The 24,412-nt window shown below is 41.3% G+C and overlaps 2 protein-coding genes and 1 long non-coding RNA gene across 9 annotated transcripts; 1 reads left to right on the forward strand and 2 right to left on the reverse strand.

The window, feature by feature from the left end:
* The first annotated feature begins 72 nt into the window (after nucleotides 1-72).
* Nucleotides 73-2,101, forward strand: LOC129588045 (U6 snRNA-associated Sm-like protein LSm4). Its single transcript, XM_055482064.1, has 7 exons — nucleotides 73-344; nucleotides 482-638; nucleotides 696-739; nucleotides 1,014-1,055; nucleotides 1,125-1,166; nucleotides 1,288-1,344; nucleotides 1,523-2,101. Exons 3-7 carry the CDS (start codon nucleotides 737-739, stop codon nucleotides 1,724-1,726), a joined length of 348 nt encoding a protein of 115 aa, XP_055338039.1. The 5' UTR covers nucleotides 73-344; nucleotides 482-638; nucleotides 696-736; the 3' UTR covers nucleotides 1,727-2,101.
* LOC129588046 (uncharacterized) lies at nucleotides 2,091-5,815 on the reverse strand. 3 transcript variants are annotated; one of them, XR_008690433.1, is made up of 5 exons: nucleotides 5,518-5,815; nucleotides 5,264-5,374; nucleotides 3,946-3,996; nucleotides 2,982-3,253; nucleotides 2,091-2,351 (listed from the first exon to the last, which is right to left on the reverse strand). It is a non-coding gene; the product is annotated as an uncharacterized LOC129588046 (long non-coding RNA). The 3 variants fall into 3 exon arrangements; XR_008690434.1 differs by having other exon boundaries at nucleotides 3,140-3,253; nucleotides 5,264-5,440; nucleotides 5,518-5,812; XR_008690432.1 differs by having other exon boundaries at nucleotides 3,140-3,253; nucleotides 5,518-5,802.
* An 886-nt stretch (nucleotides 5,816-6,701) lies between these two features.
* On the reverse strand, nucleotides 6,702-23,683 carry LOC129588024 (hepatocyte nuclear factor 6-like). 5 transcript variants are annotated; one of them, XM_055482027.1, is made up of 6 exons: nucleotides 23,505-23,683; nucleotides 23,263-23,338; nucleotides 21,417-21,513; nucleotides 16,407-17,772; nucleotides 8,733-8,792; nucleotides 6,702-8,082 (listed from the first exon to the last, which is right to left on the reverse strand). In XM_055482027.1, exons 3-6 carry the CDS (start codon nucleotides 21,429-21,431, stop codon nucleotides 7,757-7,759), a joined length of 1,767 nt encoding a protein of 588 aa, XP_055338002.1. In that variant the 5' UTR covers nucleotides 21,432-21,513; nucleotides 23,263-23,338; nucleotides 23,505-23,683; the 3' UTR covers nucleotides 6,702-7,756. The 5 variants fall into 5 exon arrangements, with proteins under 5 accessions (XP_055338002.1, XP_055338001.1, XP_055338000.1 ...); XM_055482026.1 differs by having other exon boundaries at nucleotides 23,423-23,683; XM_055482025.1 differs by lacking the exons at nucleotides 21,417-21,513; nucleotides 23,263-23,338; nucleotides 23,505-23,683 and adding an exon at nucleotides 18,264-19,148 and having other exon boundaries at nucleotides 16,407-17,508; nucleotides 17,569-17,772.
* Between the last annotated feature and the right edge of the window lie 729 nt (nucleotides 23,684-24,412).

Below are 24,412 nucleotides of genomic sequence, written 5' to 3' on the forward strand. Positions count from 1 at the left end.
GTAAATAGTGCCAAAGCCAGTTGCCCCTTCTTGGAACAGCTCCACACGTCACTCCATAGTCCATACGCTGGATCCTAAAATGTTCCGCAAAACGGAAAAAGAAAACAAAAACATCATGAGTCTGGATTCTGGAACTCTGGCGGAAACAAAGCAGCGAATTCTACTGCAGGTGTATCATAGATAATAGACTTTTTTGTTGGAGATTTCCGCTAAAAATCATAGCGCAGCTTTGACTACCAACGCTAATAATCGAGGTTTGATATTAACTTTGGCAAGGAAGATGGAGAGCCGCTGAAGTGCAGATATTCGCGTACACAGCACATCCGCAAATTGTGCAGCCGAAGGTAAGCTATAGACCTTAATGAAAGATGCAGGTTTCGTGCCTTTGAGTTCACTTCAGTCCGTAAATGTTTGAGACGAAAATGTGAAACTATAACAGATGAAGCAACAAAAGTAATGACTATGTGTTGGATGTTCCTAGGGAAAAAACCCAATAGATCTCCTTTCGTATTTTGCCTGTTCTTCAACAACCGTAGACGGTCAATGGTCCGTAGGATAGTGAATTCGTGGCAATAAGTAATTGGCAATTTGGCATCCCCGGTCCAGTGTCCCGGTAAAACAGTATCGCCACGCTGCTAGTAAGTAATTACATTGAATGCTTGAATTTTCGCTGCTGTATGGTCACTATTTTGCAGGTATTTTTTTGCAAATCTTGCTACTCTGCAGCACAACAACGATGGTGAGCAACGGCCAATGAGCATAATTATTATTATTTTATTCTTACTGTGAATTTATAAGACATGCAGTTTTCTTATCGCAATCCTGGTCGATTTAAGACACAGAGGTGGCCAGTACGGCAGTATTTTTTGACGGAGAGCTTTCACAAATAACATACAGTACAGGCTCGTCAATAATTTATTCCGGTGGACTTCTAGGAAGTTTGTATAAGCGGGGGCATTCAGTTAAAAGTTATTGTATTTGTTTGTAACAGACATCTAGTTTTCTTTTTTCAGCTTCCGCTGGCGCTCCTTCGCGGGGCTTTGAACCATGCCGTGGTGAGTAATAGTTAGAAACAAGGATTTGAAGACTTTTGTTTATCGTTCACGTTGCTGTTTTCTTCTTAGCTTGTGGAACTGAAAAACGGAGAAACTTATAACGGGCAGTTGGTACGTATGCATTTCGGACAGAGCTGCGGGTGGGGCATTATTGTTTCGCGATTAAAAGCATCGCATTATTTCGTGAAGGTGAAACTTCCAGTTTCTAAAGAGAGCTTTTCTAATTTTTTAGATTAACGTCGACAACTGGATGAATATCAACTTGAAAGACGCCATTTGCACGTCTCGGGTAAAGGAAATCAGAATTGGTCATTGTGCATATACTACATAAGCGCGGGCTGCGCGGTTAAACAGCGTCCAACAATTTAGAAAATGTTTTTAATTTTTTTTCACCGTTAATGTGTCGAATTGGTATACGTATTTATTTGGAGATACATTTTTCTTCTGAAACTGGGTTCTTCCGGTAGGACGGTGAGCGCTTCTGGAAGATGGACGAATGTTATGTGCGCGGAAGTTCGATCAAGTTCCTGCGCGTGCCGGACGAAGTGGCCGACATTGTTAAGACTGAGATGAGTCGCATGCGCAACCGTCCCGACAATCGTCGTCCTGGCAGCGGATTCTCTCCACGTGGACGTGGCGGCGGCCCACCCCGTGGTCGAGGCGGAATGTAAAATTATAGATTCGGATTTTAACTCTTAGTTTTTCATACGTTGAGCATTCCAGAGTTAAGGCGGCCAGTTGGCGGCAGTCCTTGCCAAAGATTGACCTTGTGTTCTTTCGTTATTAGTGCGGCCTGGTTTCAGTGTATGAGCGTTTGATCAGGGCCAAGTTAATGATCTATGTGAGAGTGGTTTTATTTTTAGATGGCAGAAGCGAACCGTATGTTTTTGCTCTCCTTATCTATGAGCTGGCTCAATTGGGCGCTACTTTTTGTTGGCACTTGTGGGAATGTATTTCTGCCGCCGGAAAGTGTACCCGACTGATTAAGATGAATAAGTTATGACAGTATTAAAATAAAGTCGACAGGAGAAAAAATTCAATAAATTCTTGCCATTTTAATCACCGCGTCGGAGCCATAGGGCTTTCGAGTAGAATAATCAGCGCCGTTTGGCTCGTTCTTCGGTTAAGAATAAATCTTGCTGTGATCAGTGACACGCCCATTTACTAGTGTTTAAATAATCGTTGTGTACATTTATGGCATTCTTGTACAAAACTATAGGTAAAAAACTTCGGTATAATAGGTTTTCAGTTCGGCTCGGGATGGTGCTGTCCTTGAAATAGGGGTTCTCGTGTTTTCTGTAATATCAAACAGTAAACGATAACGGAGTCTAAAAAGTACCCTATATAGTACTTCATCGCGCACATAAACCGAGAAACAAAAAGCATTCAGAAATAACCTCATATACGGTAGGTACTGACATAAAGAGATGTTATGTATGCTGGACCTTTGTTCAGAAGGGATTATAAGCAGAGTGAGTTAACAAAATACGTAAAGTATTAGTTCTGCGATAATACCATATCTTTCACAATGGTCTTGTGACCTCAGAACGCTACAGAATGGGACAAAAATTTGTTGCCACTCTTTTTTAAAGGGAAAGTGCTTATTGGCTATATGCATAATGTCGATTTTAGAAAAATTTCGACATTCTTCTGAAATTCTTCTGATGGTATGTTGTTCATGTCACCTTTTACTGCAATACTACTGAAGCGCGGCGATGGTGCAGTGTTGCAGTACAAGTACAGATTAAGTAAGCGTAGCGAGTCTGATGAGGCTGCGTGCCGCTGTCCTTAAAAAAGGTCATAAGCTATGAATGCGAGTCAGTGCGGCGAATTTGGGAAATTCTAATTTTTCTTCACAGTTTTCCAAAAAAACTGCATTAAGCTATCAAAGTCATGCATTTATGCGCGCAAGACGATTGTGCACACCGAATCGGGCTACGTAGTGAAGACGGACCGTCCCACAATGGAATTGCCAGTACAGATCTGTATACAACTCGTGCACATTCTCTTATTTCCGCATGCATGTTGCCCATGAATCTGCAAAAGCACCATGTTAATCTCTAGCGGAAGCCATTGTTCTATACCTTCTCGTAGGGCAGCAAGTCCCTCCAGGCTTTGCGAATGATAGCGCAGTGCTTAATAGGCAGCGGAATCTTGTGTCGTCCATGTCGAAGTGATTCCGGTTAAAAATACGACGGCTAAAGTTAAATCAAAATCTGATGTTACCATTCTCGCAATAGCTGCGCAAACACAATAAACAGAGGCCGCCGTTCCTAAACAATTTTGCTAATAATGATCTTGGTCGATTATCAACTATTAACGAAGCTTCGGCCATTCACAGCATTAATGCAGCAAACAATAAAAGCTTGCTGGACACAACGCTAGTCTTGCTTTGTTTCGAATACGATATTGTTCATAGTTCTTACGACGCAGTTTACAATCGCTAAAAATGATGCTCGCTGATCGAAAATAGCAGTTTTTGTCTATTATCTATACAGTAATAAGATTTGGCAGCAGTACGCCATAATTTAAGAAATAAAATCAACAGACAAAACAGAATAAATAAAAGACTGCAAGTAAAGTAAGTAAAAATTCCTCGATTCTTTTCGAAATCGGTTAAATGTTTCAGTTTGCATCATCAGTTTTGATAGTAGAGTTCCAAGAAAATTATTTTTTTTGAATCATTGCTAAAACAAGCCAAAATCGCAAGTTCGCAATAAATTTGCAGAAAAATACGATAATCTGTTATAACCACAGTTCAGGAAGCACGGACTAGTGAAGGTTGTATACACATGACTGCCGTAGATACCGCGCTTTGGTAGAACCGCAAAATTCTATACGTAACAACTAAGATATCTTCTTGTTAATTCTTGTGGTACTTCTTACTTACCCCAAAAAATAGCGCCCACACAATTAATAGCAGCAGGATGATGATAACGTACTGCAAATACCAACGAATTCGTGTTAAATAGTGCTCCGAATTTTCGCCTCAAAGCGTACATCGAGCTGAGTTGTTTCTATAAGTGACTGTAACTACTGCGGCCACAATGTTAATTGCTGCTTACAATGTTCCAAAAAAGGGCAAAAAGAATTATCAGGTTTAGATCAGAAAGCTATACACTTGTATACTGTGTACTTATTGTTAGAGAAGTATACGGGATTAGTGCATTGCATGTAGAGCCCTGCACGAGCAGCAAAAGTGCTGCTCGACTCGCTCGTTTGAGCTTTTCACAATTTCCTGCTCGCTCAGCTCGCTCGCGCTCCTACCTTTGCTCGCTCGGCTCGCTCATTTTTCAGCTTTTCTTTTTTCCTGCTCGCTCAACTCGCTCGTGCTTATTATGGTCCCAGATCGGCTCGCTCGCAAGATCGGCAGTGAAAAATTAATTATACACGGAAAATAAAATTTTTTGTGCGCGACTAGCATTTCACAGAATTTATTTTGCCGCTAAGAGCACTTTTGTGGACGATCTGCGATTTTTCTGCTTCACCTCCTCACAGTTACGCTATTTTATGGCAATTTCGTGTTTTTTGGAAACAGAACTTCCTAAATTCAAAATCAGATTCCATATTTTAACTTTTACTTGCTGCACTTTCGAAAACTCAGCATCTCCAACCCTTGTTTAGGAAGCATTAGGGCGAAGTTATGTTTGTGTATTAGCTACCAGGCTGCTGCTAGCCTGAAAACACAATGAAAACTTTGTCGCGCGAAGCGACGCTGACGATGGATTAAAGGCCTTAAGAGCTTTTTTATGCAGTTTCTCACAACAGTTTTCAGTTCGCACAGCAGGGCGGTCAGCTCGGGATCGCTCGCATCTGGTTATCCCGCTCGCTCGGCTCGCTCGTTATTTTTTCCTGATGCTCAGCTCGTTCGCAAAACGCAAAACGGCGCGTGCTCGCTCGAAGCGCTCGCGAGCAGCGAGTGCTCGTGAGCCGAGCCGAGCTGCTCGGCTCGTGCAGGGCTCTAATTGCATGCACGTTTTCCTTATGACTATGGTGGATTTGCTGTATCTACCGGCATAAACTGTAGTCGTAAATTTAATACTTACCTTATGTCTGTCTACACGGCTGCATTTATAGAAAAGTGTTACAAAAATTAAAAATTATTTCAGTTCGTATGAAAGTTGTATACTTCATAGTTCAAACTGATCACGAACGTGCAACCTTTGTCTTATTTACATTACCTAATGAGGCAGTACACGTGTGCTTACGTTCATAAATAAACTGCGGCTTTCCACGTCCATTTTGCAGCAACTACTCAGTAACAAGGAAGTCCTCCTAATAACGCCCCAAGCAGCAACCCGCTAATTCTTTCCTTCAATCTGCGGAGAACGTTACAGTGACTTGTCAGCATGCAATATCCGTCAACAATGCATAATTGTTTCGCACTATGGATTAGAAGCCAAAATGAACCCCGATTAACGCAGACTAATTAACCTGACTATTGCGCAGTATATATACTCACACTGTCTAGACGGATTTGGGAGCAGGACGGAAGAATCAGATTACTGTTATGATACGGGATATCGTAGCGCAGCTAGACTTCCGCTAAAATATTAGAACGAGCGAAGGCGACTTTTTTCGTATCGTGTTCCTGTATTGAAAACTTAACGTCGGTCGAAGGATGTATCGTCGCCATTCACACAAGCCAGCGAATCCTACTCTACGCTTATTAGATTTCTTTGGTAGTTTTACTTGTACATGCGTCGACCGTTCCACCGGCAAGCGTTATGGACTGACGGTGACTTCAAGCTGCAGTTTGTTAGTCATCTTCTATGATTTATTATCATTCCAAACAGTAGCATCGCTCAGTATTCAAAATAAACTAAGCGTATGCCGGAAACGTTAACGTAATTTTTCATCTTCCTTTCCTAAAAGAAAGCTGATGGACAAGATCAGATATTTTTAGCGTGCTGCGCGCGCTTTTGAATTCGTCCTGAAGCGGCTGAAATAAGCGGATACTGGTGGCTGGTACTACTACGTACCTCCTGAACTCTCAAAAATTATCAGCTTATGCCAAGTGTCATGAGCACGATTTTAAACACACTGTTAATTGTATGTGTCTTAAAATAATTTCTTGAAACAAAACAGCTTGAAAGGATCTGCTGGTCATCTGATATTCGCTTTAATTACGAAACAAACTTAGCTTTAATTCCAGCTTTTACTCAATATAGTAACATAAGAAGTACTGTACTGCCCCGATTAATAAATACTGATGATATGCAGTCGATGGTAGTAGTATTCTACTGTAGTATGAAGAAAAGCAAATAACTTATCGAAACGATCTTCATGATAGCCCAAAGTTTTAAAAATGTTTTGAGAAAGCCGATAACCTCAAATGCGGTCTCAAAACCTGTACGATGTTTCAAAGCCTGCATCTACAATATTACATAATATTATGTCCACTAGCACGATTTTTTTGTATTTCTTGTAGAAATCTGTTTTCGTATATCATAAGCACAGGGGACATGTTCTGCAATATGTAGGAAGTTTGCCATCTTCCCCATCCAATGTAGGAAGTTTGCCATCTTCCGTTATTTTAGCAGTTGTATGCAGTGCATCCGGAGTTTCTGTGTTTGTCCAACTTGTGTACAAGCAAAAATCTTAATGCCTTAAAATGTCGCGAAATTGAATATCATATTTCCGATTGTATGACGTAAACACCAGGAGTACTCGTACGTATAACTAGTAATAAAGTGCATAACAACCGAATTCCGTTCCGGCAACCAGTTATCAGAAATTCACACAAAATTAATCGCACACCGCTAAAATGCAAGACACTTGCGAAGGAGTTTCAACGATGATCTAAAAAAGTAAAACATTTTGCTATTAATATTGTATAAGGTGCTGTGTGCATAAACGTCAGATAGGTTTGGAACAAAAAGGAGTTATGTTTTACGTATATCATAGCAAAACTTGATGGAACACAGATTACCCCAACAACGTAACAATTCTAGCGGCAATTAATTGACAATGGAAGGTGATACATCCAAATAAATTTGGAAGGATTCCAGATTGTCCAATATCCATGTGGGCTCAGTAATTTGCGTTCGTAGGTTTTTTTGCCTTTTATTAACTACTAGTAAAATATCAATGAAGCGAAAACCGAAACAAAAAATCACCGTCGTCGACTTAACGCAAAAACACCGTAACCGAGATCAACAAAATAATTTGGCAAAACAAACTCTTAAATATCTTGAGAACTTGACCACGGGGAAAACATGACTAGAGTGCCAACTGAAACTGAGGTGAAAATAAAACAAATAAGGAAAATAACTAATCTTGTCTTTGGTAATGCGCAAGAGATCGGGAATGTTTGACTAGGATTCCACGAATACCAACTGAGAAACTCAAAGAAAAAATACAAACTGCAACGCAACATCTGGATCAACTCTGGGCACACTATTACAGTGCATAAAAGGAGCGGTTTTCCTTTGAACGTAGGTAAAGGTTATTGCTGTCAACGTTGGACTTTTGCCACCAGCGTATCGCGCATCAGCCGGCGATGTGGGCATCTGAATTCGGACTGGAAAACGCACAGGTAGAGTAAACGATGAGTACAATGAAAAACGCGCGGGAATATCCTTTTCAGTGGAGAATGTGTATGGGACAGATCATTTGTTGTGAACCAACGTAATTAAACTGTACACCCAGGGCAGCCTGTTTGCACAGATGGTTGCAGCTGGGAAACACTGCCGATCCGATCAGTGCGCTGGTTCCTTCTTAATTTTACTGGCTTTGCCTTCCTTGGCCTTCTCCTTGTCCCCTTCATCTTGCCATTTATCTTGCGACCGGCGCCGGGCATTCATGAAGAAATTCCCGACGGTGCTCAGTTCTAAACCCAGCTGCTGGGAAATGGCAAGTTGCATCTCTTTGTTCGGTCGTTTTGTTTCCTTGAAGATCTGCTGTAAGGTACGTCGTTGAATGTCGGTGAATACTAAACGGGGCTTTTTAGGCTGCTGTTGCTGCGGCTCCGGACTGGAATGACTTGGAGGGGGCGTGGGGTTTTCTTGCTTCCGTTTACTGGGTACTATTCAGACAGAACACACGTGTAAGGACAGGTACAGATATATGAGTCACTTGCAGTCTACAGAAGGGTTCATCTAATGCAAAAATATGCAAGTTTGCAACTGACGGGCCATTGCATACAAATGCTGCTGTGCCTATTTTTGCTTTCTGAAAAATTTATTAAAAATGTAGTATGTTAAATCAGATACATGTAACAAAATTAGCATTAGCACCAAGCTTTGAAAACGCTTTTAAACGTTTTCAGGTTTTGCTCCTAGGTTATAGGTATTTCAGACTTTGGAAAATCTTTAGTAAGCACATTAGTAAATCTTTTAGTTTATAGCTTAGGTCAACTACTCAATGACTCAGCTTATTCCTGAATGGATACATGGTTCACTGACATCAGTAACTGATATATTGGTATTATTGGTAAAATTAATCTGTTCGGCTTTCGGTCTCGTAATTTTTGCAAATTAGAGGCATAAAGCACACGCCTGTATGGTAGATGATTATTTCGCACAGAAATATAATGCACACAAGAACACCTTTTCAAACACAGAGTATAACCATGAATGAAAGTCCACGCACAGGAACCGGCAATGTTTCCTCTATACAACCACATTCAGACAATTACAAGAGCGTGCGTCCAACATACTGACAAAATCGACTGACCTTGAGGCACTACAGGCGAGACGACACCAACTGGAGCGGGTTGCGGGGATGTCCAATTTCCTGCAACAATCGATGCAATCGTGTAAGTGACTGTTATGCTATGCGCCGACGTTGACCTTTTCACTACCAAAGCTTATGGTGCGTTCAGTACCAAACCTAGCCTTTTTATGTTTGGATAATTCTATCGAGCTCTCAAAGTTGTAATATTTTTGCAAAAAAGGCACTAGCAGGTTGTTCTGGCACTGCTAAAGCAATGTGCGAAACACAGTAATATGTATTGTTAATGACTGAATGCTGCGGTCACGAATTTCTCAGTTGGGTACTTAGGTGGTTAGTAGTTACCGAACACAGTACTCAATACTCAATAACGAGCGACATCAACTACCAGATTTAAATGTAATTGCATACTTTGTCAAAATAACAAAAATAAATTTTAAAAGTACTGCGCTGGTGCGTATCCACGTAAACAAAAACCAAGCGAATACCATTACTAAAAATATTTTCGGATACTTCAGCATATGCAAAATTTATGGTTTCACCATAGGCTCATAGCTTATCCGGTTTTATACTTTGTAAACAAGCAAACACGCAGAATTAAAATGCCGAGGAGATGGCCGTAGTACCGTATAGTGTATACAATGAGTCGGAATTTAACATATAGACAGAGAGGCAAACTCGAAGTTAGTAAAACGCAACACCCGTCAAATTCAGCAGGGCATAGAAACCAATTTGAATACTGCACTGCATCTTGCGTGTGAAACCGGACAGAAGTTCTTAAAAATTCATGCCTTCACGAACTTAATCTAATAGTAAATTCAATTATTATCTGGTAATACTTTATACAATCTTTGCCGAAAAATGATTGGCGTGACCGTCTATCTGGTAGGATGACGCGGTCAGTTCACGTATAACGTAGTAGATTTTCGTGTTGTGTCTTCCTGAGCAGCGTTTGGTGCTAGCAATGAGTAAGTCTGGAAGCTGGAACATTACTTTGCTCATCCTCATTATCCTTCCAGATCAAATGCGTTGAATACACAATGTACGCATGCCTGCCTGACCGGGCAAAATGCCTGCCAAATGCTCACTAAAAACGGACTGAGAAACTGAGAATGCTCCAGCCGCTTTATATATATAACGTCCCTACGACTGTCCTTTCAACAACGTGGGATTGGCCATATAAATATTTTATTGAAAGTTTATTAAGCGCTAGCGCTTTCAGACAGAAGAGATGGTCATATATAATACCTACCGTGTTCTGCTCTTTAAAACAACAAAATCATCTAAAGTTGCGTAGAATTACGAAAACAAACTACACAAAAGCGCACACTTAATACAGTGGATTAATCTTTTAGTGTTCGGATTTGCAATGCTTGCTTTATTCTGTAAAACGAATAGACGAATGTTGCTGCGCTTTGCGGCTTGGCAAGAGCAAATTCAAAAAATTTCAAACCCAGTGATGCCTATTCGGTCCGTTTTCAGAAATATGGTTATTCATGTGAGTGAATAAAATATTCTTTGAATGTGATATATATTTGAATGCTTACTTTATTTGTGAACTGTTTCATGCAAGAAAAAATGTTCCTTTATCTGGCAGTATAGGGTGCAAATCTATCACAAAACGAATGCTTTTTATAACCACAAATCGAAGCGATGCGTCTTGCAACAACAACGAAAGGAAAAAGATGCCAGATCAACACGTGCGCATTCAATCTAGTAAAGTCGGTAAAAGCGTTTTCTAAAACGATAGAAGTTTGGTTTCGGTGAATTCACCAAGTGGAGACAAATGCCTTTTTACGGCTGTAACAGATGCATCGCACTTTCAAGCAGTACATATATATTTTTAGGAAGCAACGACGTAAATTATTAAACAGGAAAAGCGCTGAGTTAGATCGACAGTGTGCAGTGTGTAAACTGGTTAAAGTAAGCTCTCACGAATGCACTCGCACACCTTAAAAAGTGTTTTACACGGTCCAGAAAATTTCCAGCCTGGATGGAAGGGGCAAGTGTGTATTCAGTTTTATAACTTAGTTTAGAGGCCGCTGTATAGAGCGCAGGCACTCAGCCTGATTGTTGACGGCAATTGTTGTATGCTTGTTAGGGGCAATTTTACTCTCTCCCGCTGCATATTTTCTCAATCCACACTATTAGCCTGGAACTGCTGAGTAGTGCAATCAGCAGCCAGCCCCGCGCGCCGACATCCCTAGTCCTATTTTCCATTCCGAAAAATATTCCTCGCTGTTATGGCCCCATACATACATGTATGACACACAGGATTCAGACCGAAACCTTTCTTTATTCTGACAACACATTTCCATAACATCATAAACATAATCTGCCAGTGCTCCAGCACGGCAGCGCGCATACTGGCGCTACTGTGCAATAATATGCATAAAGCGTTTGAGGGTGAAAAATATAACAACTGTGCACTTCTTTCACTGCCGTACACTTATCGATCGCCCTTTTCCCTGACAAACTACCAGGAGTGAAAATTGGTGAATTCTGCAAAATAAATGAAAAGAAGCCTAGTGCTGATAACGACATCTGGTCTACTAATACACCAAAGTGATCAGACAACAAAACCATGGCAGCGCCCGCGTAGCGAATAATGATACAATTACGATTGTGGTACACTTTCGGAAAAACTTTGATTCACAGTTCCAACAGGAAGCCACAAATACAACCAAATACGAATATTTGAATGGCACCAAATTTGTATGGTCCGCCTATCTATCAAATAAGCTATACAGTGGTCTGGTACGTAGCAGAAAGAGAAAATCTTCTGGCGTACGGTCAGCGGGTTACCAATTAGGCAACAATAAAGATTGCAACGCGGCCATATACAGTGTGTATATGATTTGATTTTTAATATAAGCGAATAATCACCAAAGTTATACAGTCTCAAGACGTATGAAAGCGAAATCAATTGGTATGAATTAGTTTTTTTCGTTCACTAAAGAGAAATTACACACACCCAGTAACGCTGTATGTGGGCCACAAATGTGTCATTGCCGGTGTACATGCTAGATGAAGGTTTATCGACCAAAATATTGAAAGTTGATCTGTTTTAACGTGTTATTCAAACTATAAAAAAGAAAAATCGATTAGTTATAAGAACAGGAAAATTGTGTAGTTAATAAATGATGTGACAATCTGCGTAAAAGGTGTGCACGGTATCTTTGTCATAGATCAATGTGCGATAAATCATTACTTAGATTGTACAGTTTTCCGCTGATTTAAATAATCTGGAGCCTTTCTGGTTGTGTGCCTGTGAACAAACAGAGATCACTGCACAAAAAGACGATCGAAGTAGCTAAACAGATTTATAAACGGCCCTATCAGCATATGCGATAGTTCCGGTTTGATTTGCTTGTACTCCACACCGATTTCCCCAGAGTTACAAGTCAAGTGTCAGCCTTTTTTCCTCTATATATGGAGCTTCCGTATTAATCTGCTATTTATTAAGCTCGCAAAAACAATGCGCTAATTGACAAGACAATCCACGTAAAATTTTTGTAATAACTTCCAACCAGTAGTCGACCTCTAATTATAATAATTTTCTTATTTTTTTAGGGACATATCGTGACCTTTATATACACATATCGTCGTACTTTTCGCTTTCTGATACAAAGCAAGCTCAATCAGCGATCTGAGGCTAGTATCTGAAAAGGTTTGTTTTACAGCAGCGTAGGATAGCGTAAAACACTTAACAAATCACGGGCTTGTCGGCATTCAGCAACAGTGTGTCCTCATCATCTTCACTACACTCAGATTGCGGCGATCTCCTCTTTTCACACCTGGTCCCAAAATTATTTAATGCGATCAATCTGTCCAATGAAGAGGCAATTTGTTAAATGGCATAATCCATATATCGGCAAAAGGGAAAGGAGTTGAGGGGAGGATGTTCAATAGAGCATGTCAAAGACATAACCAGAGTACAGTACATCACCAGATCGAAACTTTGATCGTGCTGCTCTATTGCGCCATATTAGGGACAGGGAATCGGGGATCGTTGAACAGAAAGAAACCGTTTAAGCTATATTGGAGAAAACGATAAGGCCCTGGCGTTGCTCTTCCTTTGCGTGTTTGTATATCAATAAACTTTAACACTCGAAGCAAAGTACCTTTAATTGAACGTATAATACCACTAGTAATATCATACTAATCAATATTAACGGATTTTGATCCATTTCTTCCCTTAACGATCGCACAAAGGGATGGCCGTACAAGCTTACAGCCTCCCTGGAAGGGTCAAACCGTTTTCTTTGCACGACAGCTGATGTAATTATAAAAACTATACCTGTAACCCAGTCAGATTTGACAGGCATTCAAACAAACAATCTCCTCAATTGACAGTTTAGAGTGATTGTCGTCTTATAGTGTTTTTCACCGTACGGAAGAAATTGCCGTTTTGTTTCGATTTGCGATAATGACCTCGCATATGTCGTAGTGACCTCTTGCCTGTATAGGGAACTTAGCTGTTGCGCTTATGGAGCACAGTTATGATAGTTCTGCTTTATAAATAAAATGTTGAACTAAAACTTAAATGCTGGTAATTGATCGGCAGGAATTTGGATGTTTATGTAACAAAGTGGGTTTTCACCGCTGCAGTGATAATTAGTTGCTTACGGAAACTTTTCACTCCACATGAGTGGTTTTTAATTGCCTGATGCAAAAATCAAACCCAATAAATAATCGGCGAAGCGATTTCCGCTGGGCGGCTTATAATAACAAAATACCGCTATTCACTGATGGAAAAAGAACAGACGCCATACAAATGAAATGAATAAAACTTGTTCGAACTTTCAAACGCTCAAGTTAATGCTAAACATCAATTCATAACCTTTACACACAGCATTCAGTCATTTTTCCCAGCCCAAAGGAAAAAGACCTTCGTCCTGTCATCTCTCCCACTACTTCGACTAAAGCGATACAGACAGGCAGGAACGCCAATGTAAATACATTTCTCTTCAGTATTTACCCTATTGTCCATAATTGGATGCAATTTCGTACACCGCTAAGCACATATTCAAGCCACTACCCAACTGAACCAAAAAAGCTACCGTCCTTTTGCCGACATGTTACGCACGCGAAATGGCAAGCGAACCACTGGAAAACTTTTAAACCATTGTGCACGATTAGCATACAGTGAAAAGAAATGAAATTCACTATGTAAAGTTAACCTTTGTCGACACTGGCCGAACGAGGAAGACGGTGGGGAAAATTGGTTGCAGTACATAGCATATAAAAGATGGTCTTATTTACGTAAAAGGAAAGATGCAGCAGTCTTCCCTTAAGCGGATGATTCATTTTATCAGCTCTTCAAATACTTTAGGCACACAGTGCGATGCGCATTTAATGAGCGCGAGAGCTCCTGTGCGCCTGGTGTGTGTGTGTGTCACTGTGTGTACTGTGCAAGGCTACTTCAGAAACTTCTGCAATTCCGTTACATTGCCAATCGTCCAGATTTTCAATTGAAACTATATTTACTGAAAAATCTGATTGCACTGCCCCGTGTCGACGCTTGTCAGAGCCACGAAATTTCCTTCATAGGACTGGCATATAATGTAACGGGATGATGTTGGAACAGACGACAGAGAGGACAATAAGTTGAGTGGTGTACACAGCCACATTATCCCGTCTGCTACATCTCTCCAGCTTTATACAGGCTTTGACTAACAAACTAACTCGCACGATAAACGCATTCCCATCTTCGCTACTTGCATTAAATATAGTTGTGCATGTTTACATTTTTATGAGCCTTTAGGTCGCCGCGATGTCATAATATAAGACTAACAAGCGTAAGGTACCATATCATAGTCAGATTCCGAAGAAAGCAGAAGCGTACCGTTTACGACATAACATTTTCTTTTTTTTGCAAATATTGCTAGCAGTGCACAACCCCGAGTACAGTTTCAAGCATGCTACCAATAAAATTCACGTTATCAACGTCTAAATTTTCCGTATAGGAAACCATTTTTCTAAACAACGCTACGGTGTCCTACTATACCGGTACTTGTTATAACGTAGAAAAATGGGTTTCTTTAGCATTATGTTATTTATGTGCAAGTTTGATGCGTGTTGCTTTTGATTGTTAAATCATAAAACTCTCTTATCAAATATACAGCAAGGCTGAATAAACTGCTCATTATCGAAAACAACAGCTGTATCGTTTATTGTTAGCCGATGTGCTAACCGCTAACTGTGAGAAAATGTACTGCAACATTACTCTCCTAGAGGTAGTGTGCCGCATAGTAAAACGGAAGAAGGATAAATTTTAAGCAGAAGAGATATTTCTCAAGACACCCCAATTCGAAGTCATCGCAGCCGTCAAGAACCCATCCATCGCAACTTTGCACTTTAAACTACTCTAAGATCTCCCTCTCATTGTCGCTTCTGCTATTTTTTCCACGGTCCACAGGGTAAGCGCGAGTCTGTTCAATGGTGCAACTTTTCTTTCGGGCATCTAATCGTTCTCTAAGCTGGTCCAATCATCCCTCCTATATGCGCGCAACTGCCCTGTATAACGTTATAACCTTGATTATTCCCGTTTTATCCGGGCCAATGATTCCGGATTTGAAGAGTGATCAGCATGCAGTTAATAATGTCAAGAAATTTTGCGCTTAATAAGTGATACTACTGCAGTGGCCGGACTTGAGAATGTTACCGGCTTGCCGCTACGGCTGCTGCTGCACACATGACAATCAACAACATGTGAGCAAGAAAGCAGCAGTAAGTAAGCAAATGACCAAAGATGAATATTTGCCTTAGCTTCGTCATTAAAAACTAAGCAAACTGATAATTAAACACCGCTGCCACTGTCAGTACACATTCCCGGCCGTGGAAATTTCTCTCCAGAGTACCCACAATGTGTTCGCTTTCACTACATTGCCATTGCGCGTACGGTAATAGCTCTGCGTGCTGCGGCACTGCTGCCATACCAGTACACAGCCGGCCACTTGTGCCATCCATAATCACCGTTTGCGCGGGCACATATTTTATGTTGTTTTGTGTTGACATCGCTACCACAGAGACTTTATTACAGTTTTCCTATTTGTTCTTCTTTATATTAGTATAAAATGTCAGTGTGTATATCGGCTGTGTGCTGTGAGCTCGTTGCAAAACCGAAAATGGCTTTGAATTTCCGCAACTCTTAAGCAAACGCCACCACAAGCTGCTTGCACCAGCTGCCGTTTCTCATGGTCTGCATAGTATTCATGTCAATCCCAACCGCAGAGAGCAACCTGTTTACGAGCGTTACATGTTAGTGCCAGAAACATACTGTACATAACAGACAAAACAGCACAACTAGCTCTTCCGCAACTTGCCACTTCGAGATCCCACATTACCCACATGCCCGACTAATAACAAGGCTAATTTGCTCAAGCCTCTCCAGAGTGTCGACATGGTACATTCTACCGAGTGCGGACAATGCAAGACAACTAACTGCTTAGCCATATAGATATCGCGGATCATTAGCATACAAATACTTATGCTGGTCAGTGCTGACAATCTCACTGAAGAGGCTAATCAAAACTTAGCCAGCACTAAAATATTTTTGAAAAATAACGTAATAAGAGCAAATACAGCAGCACCAGTACTTATGAAAAACGTCGCTTATTTTTGGCATTCATAAAAAACCGCACGTCATATATATATAAAAACGTGGTGCCATACCTGCGACTCGTAGCGCGCCCATCCTCTGATACTCCGGCTCCTCCAGCCACTTGGCCATGCGCCGGAATGTTTCCCGGCCCGACTTAAGTTTGCTCCATGGTTTAGGGTTCCGTAATAAATCACTAAGGGTTCCTTGGCTGCGACACAAAACCCGCTGGGCAAAGATGGCCTGTGGGATTGAGTAGCGTTTTAATTCCGCCGATATCCTCTGGGCCAAATCTTTGGTGTTGATATCCTCCGCTTCATCGGAGCCCGTCGCGCCGGCGGCGGTCGTATTATTGTTGGCATTTTTGTTACCGGAAGATGAATGGCTTGTCGTTCGGTGTGCGGCATGGTGTTTATTCCCATGAGCCGCTGACCCATTGGTATTCCCCATACCAGCCGAACTGCCATGACTGTGCGAGGTGGCGCTCATAACCGAATTGGCCGGACTATTATCCACAACAATCTGTCCGTTGTGGTTATTACCGTTGCCGTTCGTACTGTGCGGTGAGGAGGTCGGGGTGCCGGGTGGCGAGTGTGAGCCGTTGAGATTGCTCGGACTGCCGCCGCCCCGGTCATGATGGTGAGAATTCTCAGAGTCTTGGGAATGCTGCGATGCCTGCTGCGACTGGCCGAAGACACTGCTCTGCACTGACAGCCCACCGGCTAGCTGGATGGTCAGACTGACACCGTTGTTGGAATGTAGATTAGCTGAGGAGAAGGGCGACGTGGAACCTGCAAGATTATGTCGTTGAGGAGTGGGGTAGTTAAGAGAGTTAGCCGCTGCTAAGGCAATGTGATTTTCAAATCCGTTAGAAGGGGAAAACGATTTGGGTGATTGGAGGCCATTGTGTGAATATGCACCTGTATAACCGCCGATGCCCGCGCTGGCGGCGGCTGCCTGGTGGGCCGATATGGCCGTTAAGGGAGCAAATGATCCAGCCGCATACTGGTACGTATTGGTTATGTTGTGCACGGACAGTTGGTGATTCGGTGTTATAAAATGAAAGCCCTGTGGAGTAGCTACCGGATTGTGGCTGAATTTCTCCGACACGCTGGCGATCGGTGGAAGAGGCTGTAGCGGTGTTAGTGTGGCATAGGAGCCGGCATTCCCCGAGAACTGTGACGGAGAAAGGCGTCCGTTAAATGTGGCATAGGCGGAATCAGGAATATTCATAACTGCATTGACACGAAACTCCGTGCTGTCGCTTAATGCAGAATTGGTCATGTTTGGCGAACGAGATCCTAAATCATGCCCGGATCCGGCACTCATTAGGGGATCTGAACTACCGTTACCGCTGCCTCCTCCATCCGATACGCCACCGGAATCATGTAAGCCGTCTGACTGCTGGATGGCATCCATCTCCGGTACCACCGGTAGCCACTACAAAGAATAATGCAAAAGGTCAATATTATTGCGCCAATGCACATTCGATAGGAAATGACAAATGAACGAATTTTGCAGTATCAATGTTAATGTACCACACTAACAAACCTAATGTAGTTTTTAATTTCTTGTAAATGTTTTTAAAATTAGTGCCTTTGTACTTCGTATGACTATGCGTTATAGACTTATAGTACTTGATACATTTCCCTCTTTTGGAAAGATTTGTTGTACAATTGCCCTTCTACACATAAAGATTATTATAGTAATTCGATGATACTGTATATCCAAATTTGGAAAGAGAATTTTATTTCGGTCAGGTTTGGAGCTACCATAATTTTGCCCATGAACAGCTCGTAGTCAGTTACTTTAATTTATAATACTCCGTGACAGTTTAACGAATTTTGGAATTATTATCAAAAGGTAAAAGATGTTAGCTGCCGTAATTAAGCCGAACATTGTGGTACTACTGGTATTCGATGCGCGCCTACCCATTGATAACGACCGCTGTTCTGATAAGAAGCCGGCGATCTCGACTGATGGTAACTGTGCGCCGCTGCCGCACGATTCATGCTGTTGACGTTGTACATAGAGTACTCCAGTTTAAATCACTTGGGGTAGCACTTAATGGGAAATAAGGTACTGATATCAGTTCAGCAACAATATTCTATCCTTTTCCATTAACTTTGGTATGAAAAATGATGACCAATGATTCGCACTTTGAGGGAAAACAAGGAGGCACAGGGTTATGAATGAAGCGGGCGCTATAGACAGACGCCGTTATACGGTACACAAATTATTGGCGGAATACATAAAGCGCAAGGCAGGAAGGAAAAGGCACCGCAGATTCCCGGTTGTACGCTTATGGGTCTCGTAGCGTGATCAAAACTTTGGAGCAGTGTATGGGCAAAATAAAGTCTTCAGGTTCACAAGAGTGTTAATGCTAGCGATAGCAAACGCCAGCCACAACTGAGAAATGGCCACTTAATGCGAGCGCATTCGAGTACGGTTTATGCAGTGTCCGCACGCGCACCACTCGTCAGGCAGCCGATACGCTGCAAAATTAAAGAGTCCAGAAAATGTGGAGGAACGAGAGTTTCCTTCTCGTCTAACGGGAAGTGGAACAAACTCAGCTCTATTGTCGATGCACGCACCACTGCTCACTGCGGATATTACATAGACACACTGTGTGCCGAAACGAGTAAGGCTGAACCATTACAAAATAAAAATACTGGACGTCTCTCTCCCTGTGATTCTGTATGCTTCATCCCGCGCCGCGCCGGGCATGCGCCTAGTCAAAGCTGTGAGCGGGCCCGATATTATCCGTACGAAATTCTACGTGCTGGCTCAGGGCATACTCGCCTATACCAACAATGCAGCTAGTCAGGAATGATAAGGGCCGGACAAATTATGCGCAATAGCGTGTCCCGCTCCCTTTTATGTACTTGTGACGTGAAGCGAAGGAGAATTGCGTGAGGCATAGTACTTGTAGGAATAACACTCTCGCGCAGTGTGGAGTGTGTACGACTGAGCGGTCAGTCCACGGGAATCCCTATACAGCAGAGCGGAAGGCATGTGCACACTGGTTAACAGGTAAAAAATGGGCGTTACTGGATATGGCCAGATCCATCAGCCTGACGACGCTTCACAACAAGGCGTATATAGATGGGAACCAAGGCCAATTACTGTCAAAGCCTTCTAATAATGGGCGCACTTGGCAAAACCGTTTAACGGCTGCACAAAACTCCACTCGATATTATGGCGACACAACATAAGCACAAAATTCGGTGGTTTCTAGCAAAACTATTTACTGCATCACGTAAATTACCTAATACCTATCCAACAGCTTCTTCCAGTACCCGGTTCCCATTGCTTTATTAAAGCAATAATGATTATAAAAATAACGAATTATTATGATATCGATGTTACAAAATCGTATAGTTAGCAGAAAAATTAAAAAAATTATGCAAAATCAATTGCATGTTCACTTAAGGGTTGCCCGGAACTGACTGACGGAGTCTCCGCCTTCCGAAAATTAATTATTATTTAATTAATCAATAATTCTGGGATATTTTTTGAACGAAGCCGTAAACCACAACACTATTTTAAAATGCACGTAAGTCCTCTGTACATGGCTGTTTACTGCATGTATACTATAGCAGTTACACGCTCACGAAAATCACAAGGTCAAGTTCTATATAAAATTATTACCGGCAAGGAACAGAATAGTTCATGTAACTTTTCTACGGTGCGAGTACAAAAGCGCAATTATTGTGTCACTATGTACTGAGGAGCACCATGAATTTGCAAACACTGCATGACGCTTCCCTACCGAGCTCGTACAGCACAGGAAAAAGGAGCAGCTGTGAAACAAAGAAGTCCCAGATGGATTTCGTATAAGAGTATAAAGTTTTCTAAAAGCGAAAACACTGGTACACCGAAAGAACAGTACCAAACAGCAACGCCAGTATGAAAAACGCTAGCTCGCTTGGTTGCAGTATCTCTCGATAGACGAAGTAAACGATTCGTTGTACTCGCACAGTAGTTCGTTCACTTCGCACCGCACGAATATTCGCATAGCTTCTTTGTTCAAGGAAGATGGAAAAGCGTTAAATGATGACGTAATTGAAATTAAAATTTATGCATAATCTAGTCAGAATTTTTCCAATCAAATAAAAAGTGTTCAAAATCTGGGGTTTAGTAATCTCGTTGGAGCAAAGTTTGGAGGATACTATCAGTTTCAACAGAATGTTCAAACGCAGAAATGGCTTTTAACGCAAAACAAGCTTGATTAAAAATAAACACGCTATCAAACAGTACAAAGATTTAGCGTCAACAGCATTTCGTTTTACCATTGCCCTCCGTAATTAAGTTCGTTCTACAAAAATTCACTGGAGGGATCCTGTCAAACAGCGCTTTGAACACGTCGCCTGGTCATTTTTGGTGGGACACACCGAGCTCTGACGTGCCCGGAACAATTTTGTGACTATTTCATTTTCATAACATCAAAATAATTTCCGCCAGAATTAGGCAGTTTAAGCAAATACCAAGAGTCACCGTGCAATTTCTATCGTTTCTTGAATTTTCAAAGGTCTAGCTTATAGAATCTGCTAACGAGGTTTGCTTCTTACATTTAAAAACAATGTGAAAAGATTCATCCTAACACCTAAACGAACTATCGAATAATTACATCATAAAATCGGATGCAGGTTTCAGCTTTACATCCTTTATAATAATGAACTGATGAGATTAAAAATCAGAGAATGTCATAAAGTAATTATGCTATGCTATTGTACTGTAATGCCTTGTGTACGTATTGGCATACTGTAGATATAAGTACTGTGCTGCATTTTGGTAATATAATTCATACACCTGCCGAGTAGGGATGTAATCATCGCATCAAATTAAGTTAGAACTTTATGATGGTCTTCTGGGATGTTGTAGTTATTCAAATTTGTATTTGTTAAAATATACACAAAAAAACTGGATGCTGTAATTAGTCCTGGGAAATCTGAATATCACAAAATAATAACGTATAAAGGCTAACAGTCAATCTGCGTCAAACAGCAGTGGAGCACTACTTGCTTCCGGTTGTTCCTAGATTCTTTAACCAAGTATAAGTGCCAAATCCAAATTTCACTTACCATGTACACGTTCATTGCTGTCCGACTTAGGTCCACTTTTCTCTGATTTATGTGAAAACGCGAGCCTTGAATTTAAAACCACCGTCATGACACGTACCTGCAAGCGAAAGTACGAATAAGTATGATCATAGATTATTTGCATTTACTCGTATTTGCGTAAAGCTGTAACCCGTTAATCATCAATGAGGCGAAATTCTGTTGGAAAAAATTGTTATTCGATTCCTGTATACTCCAAGCCTTGCGCATTATACTTGCTAAGGCATCCCGATATTACTATGAACCGTGCATGATCGGTGTGCGTTTAATTGTGTGGCAATTTGTACTGCGGAAAATAATTTCTGCAGCAAAATAATTTATTGCTCTTATAAGAAATACTTTGTACTCCTTAAAATTATATCCTCATAATTCATCTTCGAAGCCGTGTCGTTGTAAGCTTGCTCAGTACTCATACTGTACAAGTTCGCAGCTGTAGACTGAGGATTAATATATGTATACTGCTTATTCATTTCCCAATGTAATTTAGTCGGCTACCGTTTTATTAACATATCGATCTAATTATTGATTTTTTGTTTATATGCTAAGCAATTAGCCGGCAATCAATAATACTGCAACCTACATATATCCGAAACAAAAATAGGCATATAATCAAGCAAAAAACTTCTGTATCTATTTTTAGCGCATATTAGTTAAAAATATTCGAAGTTAGTAAAAAGGCTTATTAATTAGTTATTACTACACACGAGCCAGGTTGTATACGTAGCTACCGTACTAACGTCGCAAACATGCATTTCGGACTTGTTAAATTTTTTTACGCCGGAAATGTAAATAGGTAAGTATATAAATATAGAACAAAATTATGTTCGGAAATTTGAGTGATTTCGAAAAACAGCCCAATTTTACAAAACATTAATGTCAGTAGCCAAGATTCCCACTTCCCAGTATATTTATACTGAACACACCGTACTATGCAATTATTAAATATAATATTGGTGAGATCTATCTACTCATCTAGTACGTACAGCAGTCAGACTTATTTATTTGTACACAGTTCTGTTGTGCATTATTAAGTTGCTGTCCAATAAATCGAAGTCGTCGACGTTGTATTTTATTTAAATCAATAGCAAAAAAATCAAGTTTAAACGAAAAATATTTTTTTATAAAGGCTTATCAAGTATAAACCACCTCTATCTAGAGTAGTACTCTGTAGGCTTGATGAAAACTCCAAACAAGTGTTTTAGGTTTTCCAAAATAAAATTAATGGCCATTCGGCATCCGTGACCAGAGCCGGTGTTCCACATTAATTATCCACCTTCGTGTGCAGTAATCATATTATGTAAAAGCCCACTGTAAATTACGTTTCACAATCTAATTTTGCTACACCGACCATAAATCAATGAGTAAACACCGCTAAACGAAAAGCACACGAGAAAAATGTGGGTACACTATAATTCGGCAAATTATGAGACCTTGTGGTGCCCACGGAAAAGTAGCCTACACCGATGTGTATGCCTATCGAATAACGCGTGCATCTGCGTACACAAACCATCCCTGGCTACTGTTTCCTACTGCACTACGTCGCCAATGTTGTAAAACGCCATAGCTGCGCTGAAAGGAAGGCTTGCTAAATGCACATTTTGATCACGCTATCCCATAAAAGCACCAGAAGAGGCATGCATAACACGGCTTCCTTGTAGCCTCCACTGGCGCGGCCTGCAGCTGTCTCCTGCCCCTGTTCTCGATACGCACACACTTTTGGAAAAATACCCCCGAAGTTCGCGTACAAACGCAACGTACAGACGACGAACAAAGCATAACACAAACAACGTCAAAATGGACCTAACTTTACCTGACATGGCATCAGCGCCAGATTCCGTTCAAGCTGGTCTTAAACGCTACGCGTAATCCATTGTCTCTCTTCACATCTGCAATATAACATAACACGTCGAATTCAATGATGGTTATCGGACCTACAGAGTATTCCCATAATGTGTTGCGTTTTCGGTTACATAGAGTGGCGATTAGTCAAAGATTTGTGGATGAGCTCCTGGAACAGCACCGAGTATATGGTCTATATATTACTACATATACCAAGCGACCCAGAACAGGCTGACTCTCGGATATTTAGAATAGGACAATGGAAGTCAAAAACTACGGGATATAGTATTCCTGTGTATTCCTGAAAACCATTTACGAGAGTAAATAAGCGCGTCAGCAGTCAAACAGGCAGGAGATGGTAGGGCAGTGTTGTATGGTGCCTCGTAGTGTGATTTTGAGGACATCCTAGACTTACTTTGTGTGTATGTATGCGCGTGTATATGCTATGTGTGTGTGGTGGTGGTGTGTGTGTACATCTGCGCATATTCCTCCTGCAAAGCGCTATTCCCCCTTTGCTGCACTGTTATCCTTTCTGAGTTTTGCAGTGTTACCAGCTTTCCAGTTCACAGCACTGCCACAGAGGAAAAGCAGCACATCCGTCTGCCATGGTTGGGCGGTCCGATCCGGCAGTGCCCGATGATGAACGGCCAATCCAGCATGTACGGGCAGGCAGCACCGGAAATGGTTGCCGGTTTATACTGCACTATTTCTGCGGCGCACAACAAACACACCACTGCAGGTTGGCCTCTCAGACTGTGCAATTTGGTGTGGATAACACATTCTCCCAGCCGCTACAACCCAGTAGTGGCCGGACAAACAGGCACAATAATTTTGTACGTCATAATTATGCACTATGCATGTAACGCAGATTTGGGCAGACAACACAACGCAAACTATAGAGTAGTGCACTATCATTTCTCATCTAACATGGTTTATTTGCCAGTTTTACGATAAACATATGAAACATTTATAGTGGCAGAGCGCTTTTATTTGATTTGGTCCCATACGGCCATACTTGGTATCATTTGTGGTGAAAAACGTTAGTTTTGGTATTTAAGTGTAAGACACCCTCATATTTAAACCGGAACCCCATATACATATATACCGGTAAATATGAAAAT

Source organism: Paramacrobiotus metropolitanus, unplaced genomic scaffold (assembly GCF_019649055.1).
Source record: "Paramacrobiotus metropolitanus isolate TYO unplaced genomic scaffold, Prichtersi_v1.0 Parri_scaffold0000028, whole genome shotgun sequence".
NCBI lineage: Eukaryota > Metazoa > Tardigrada > Eutardigrada > Parachela > Macrobiotidae > Paramacrobiotus > Paramacrobiotus metropolitanus.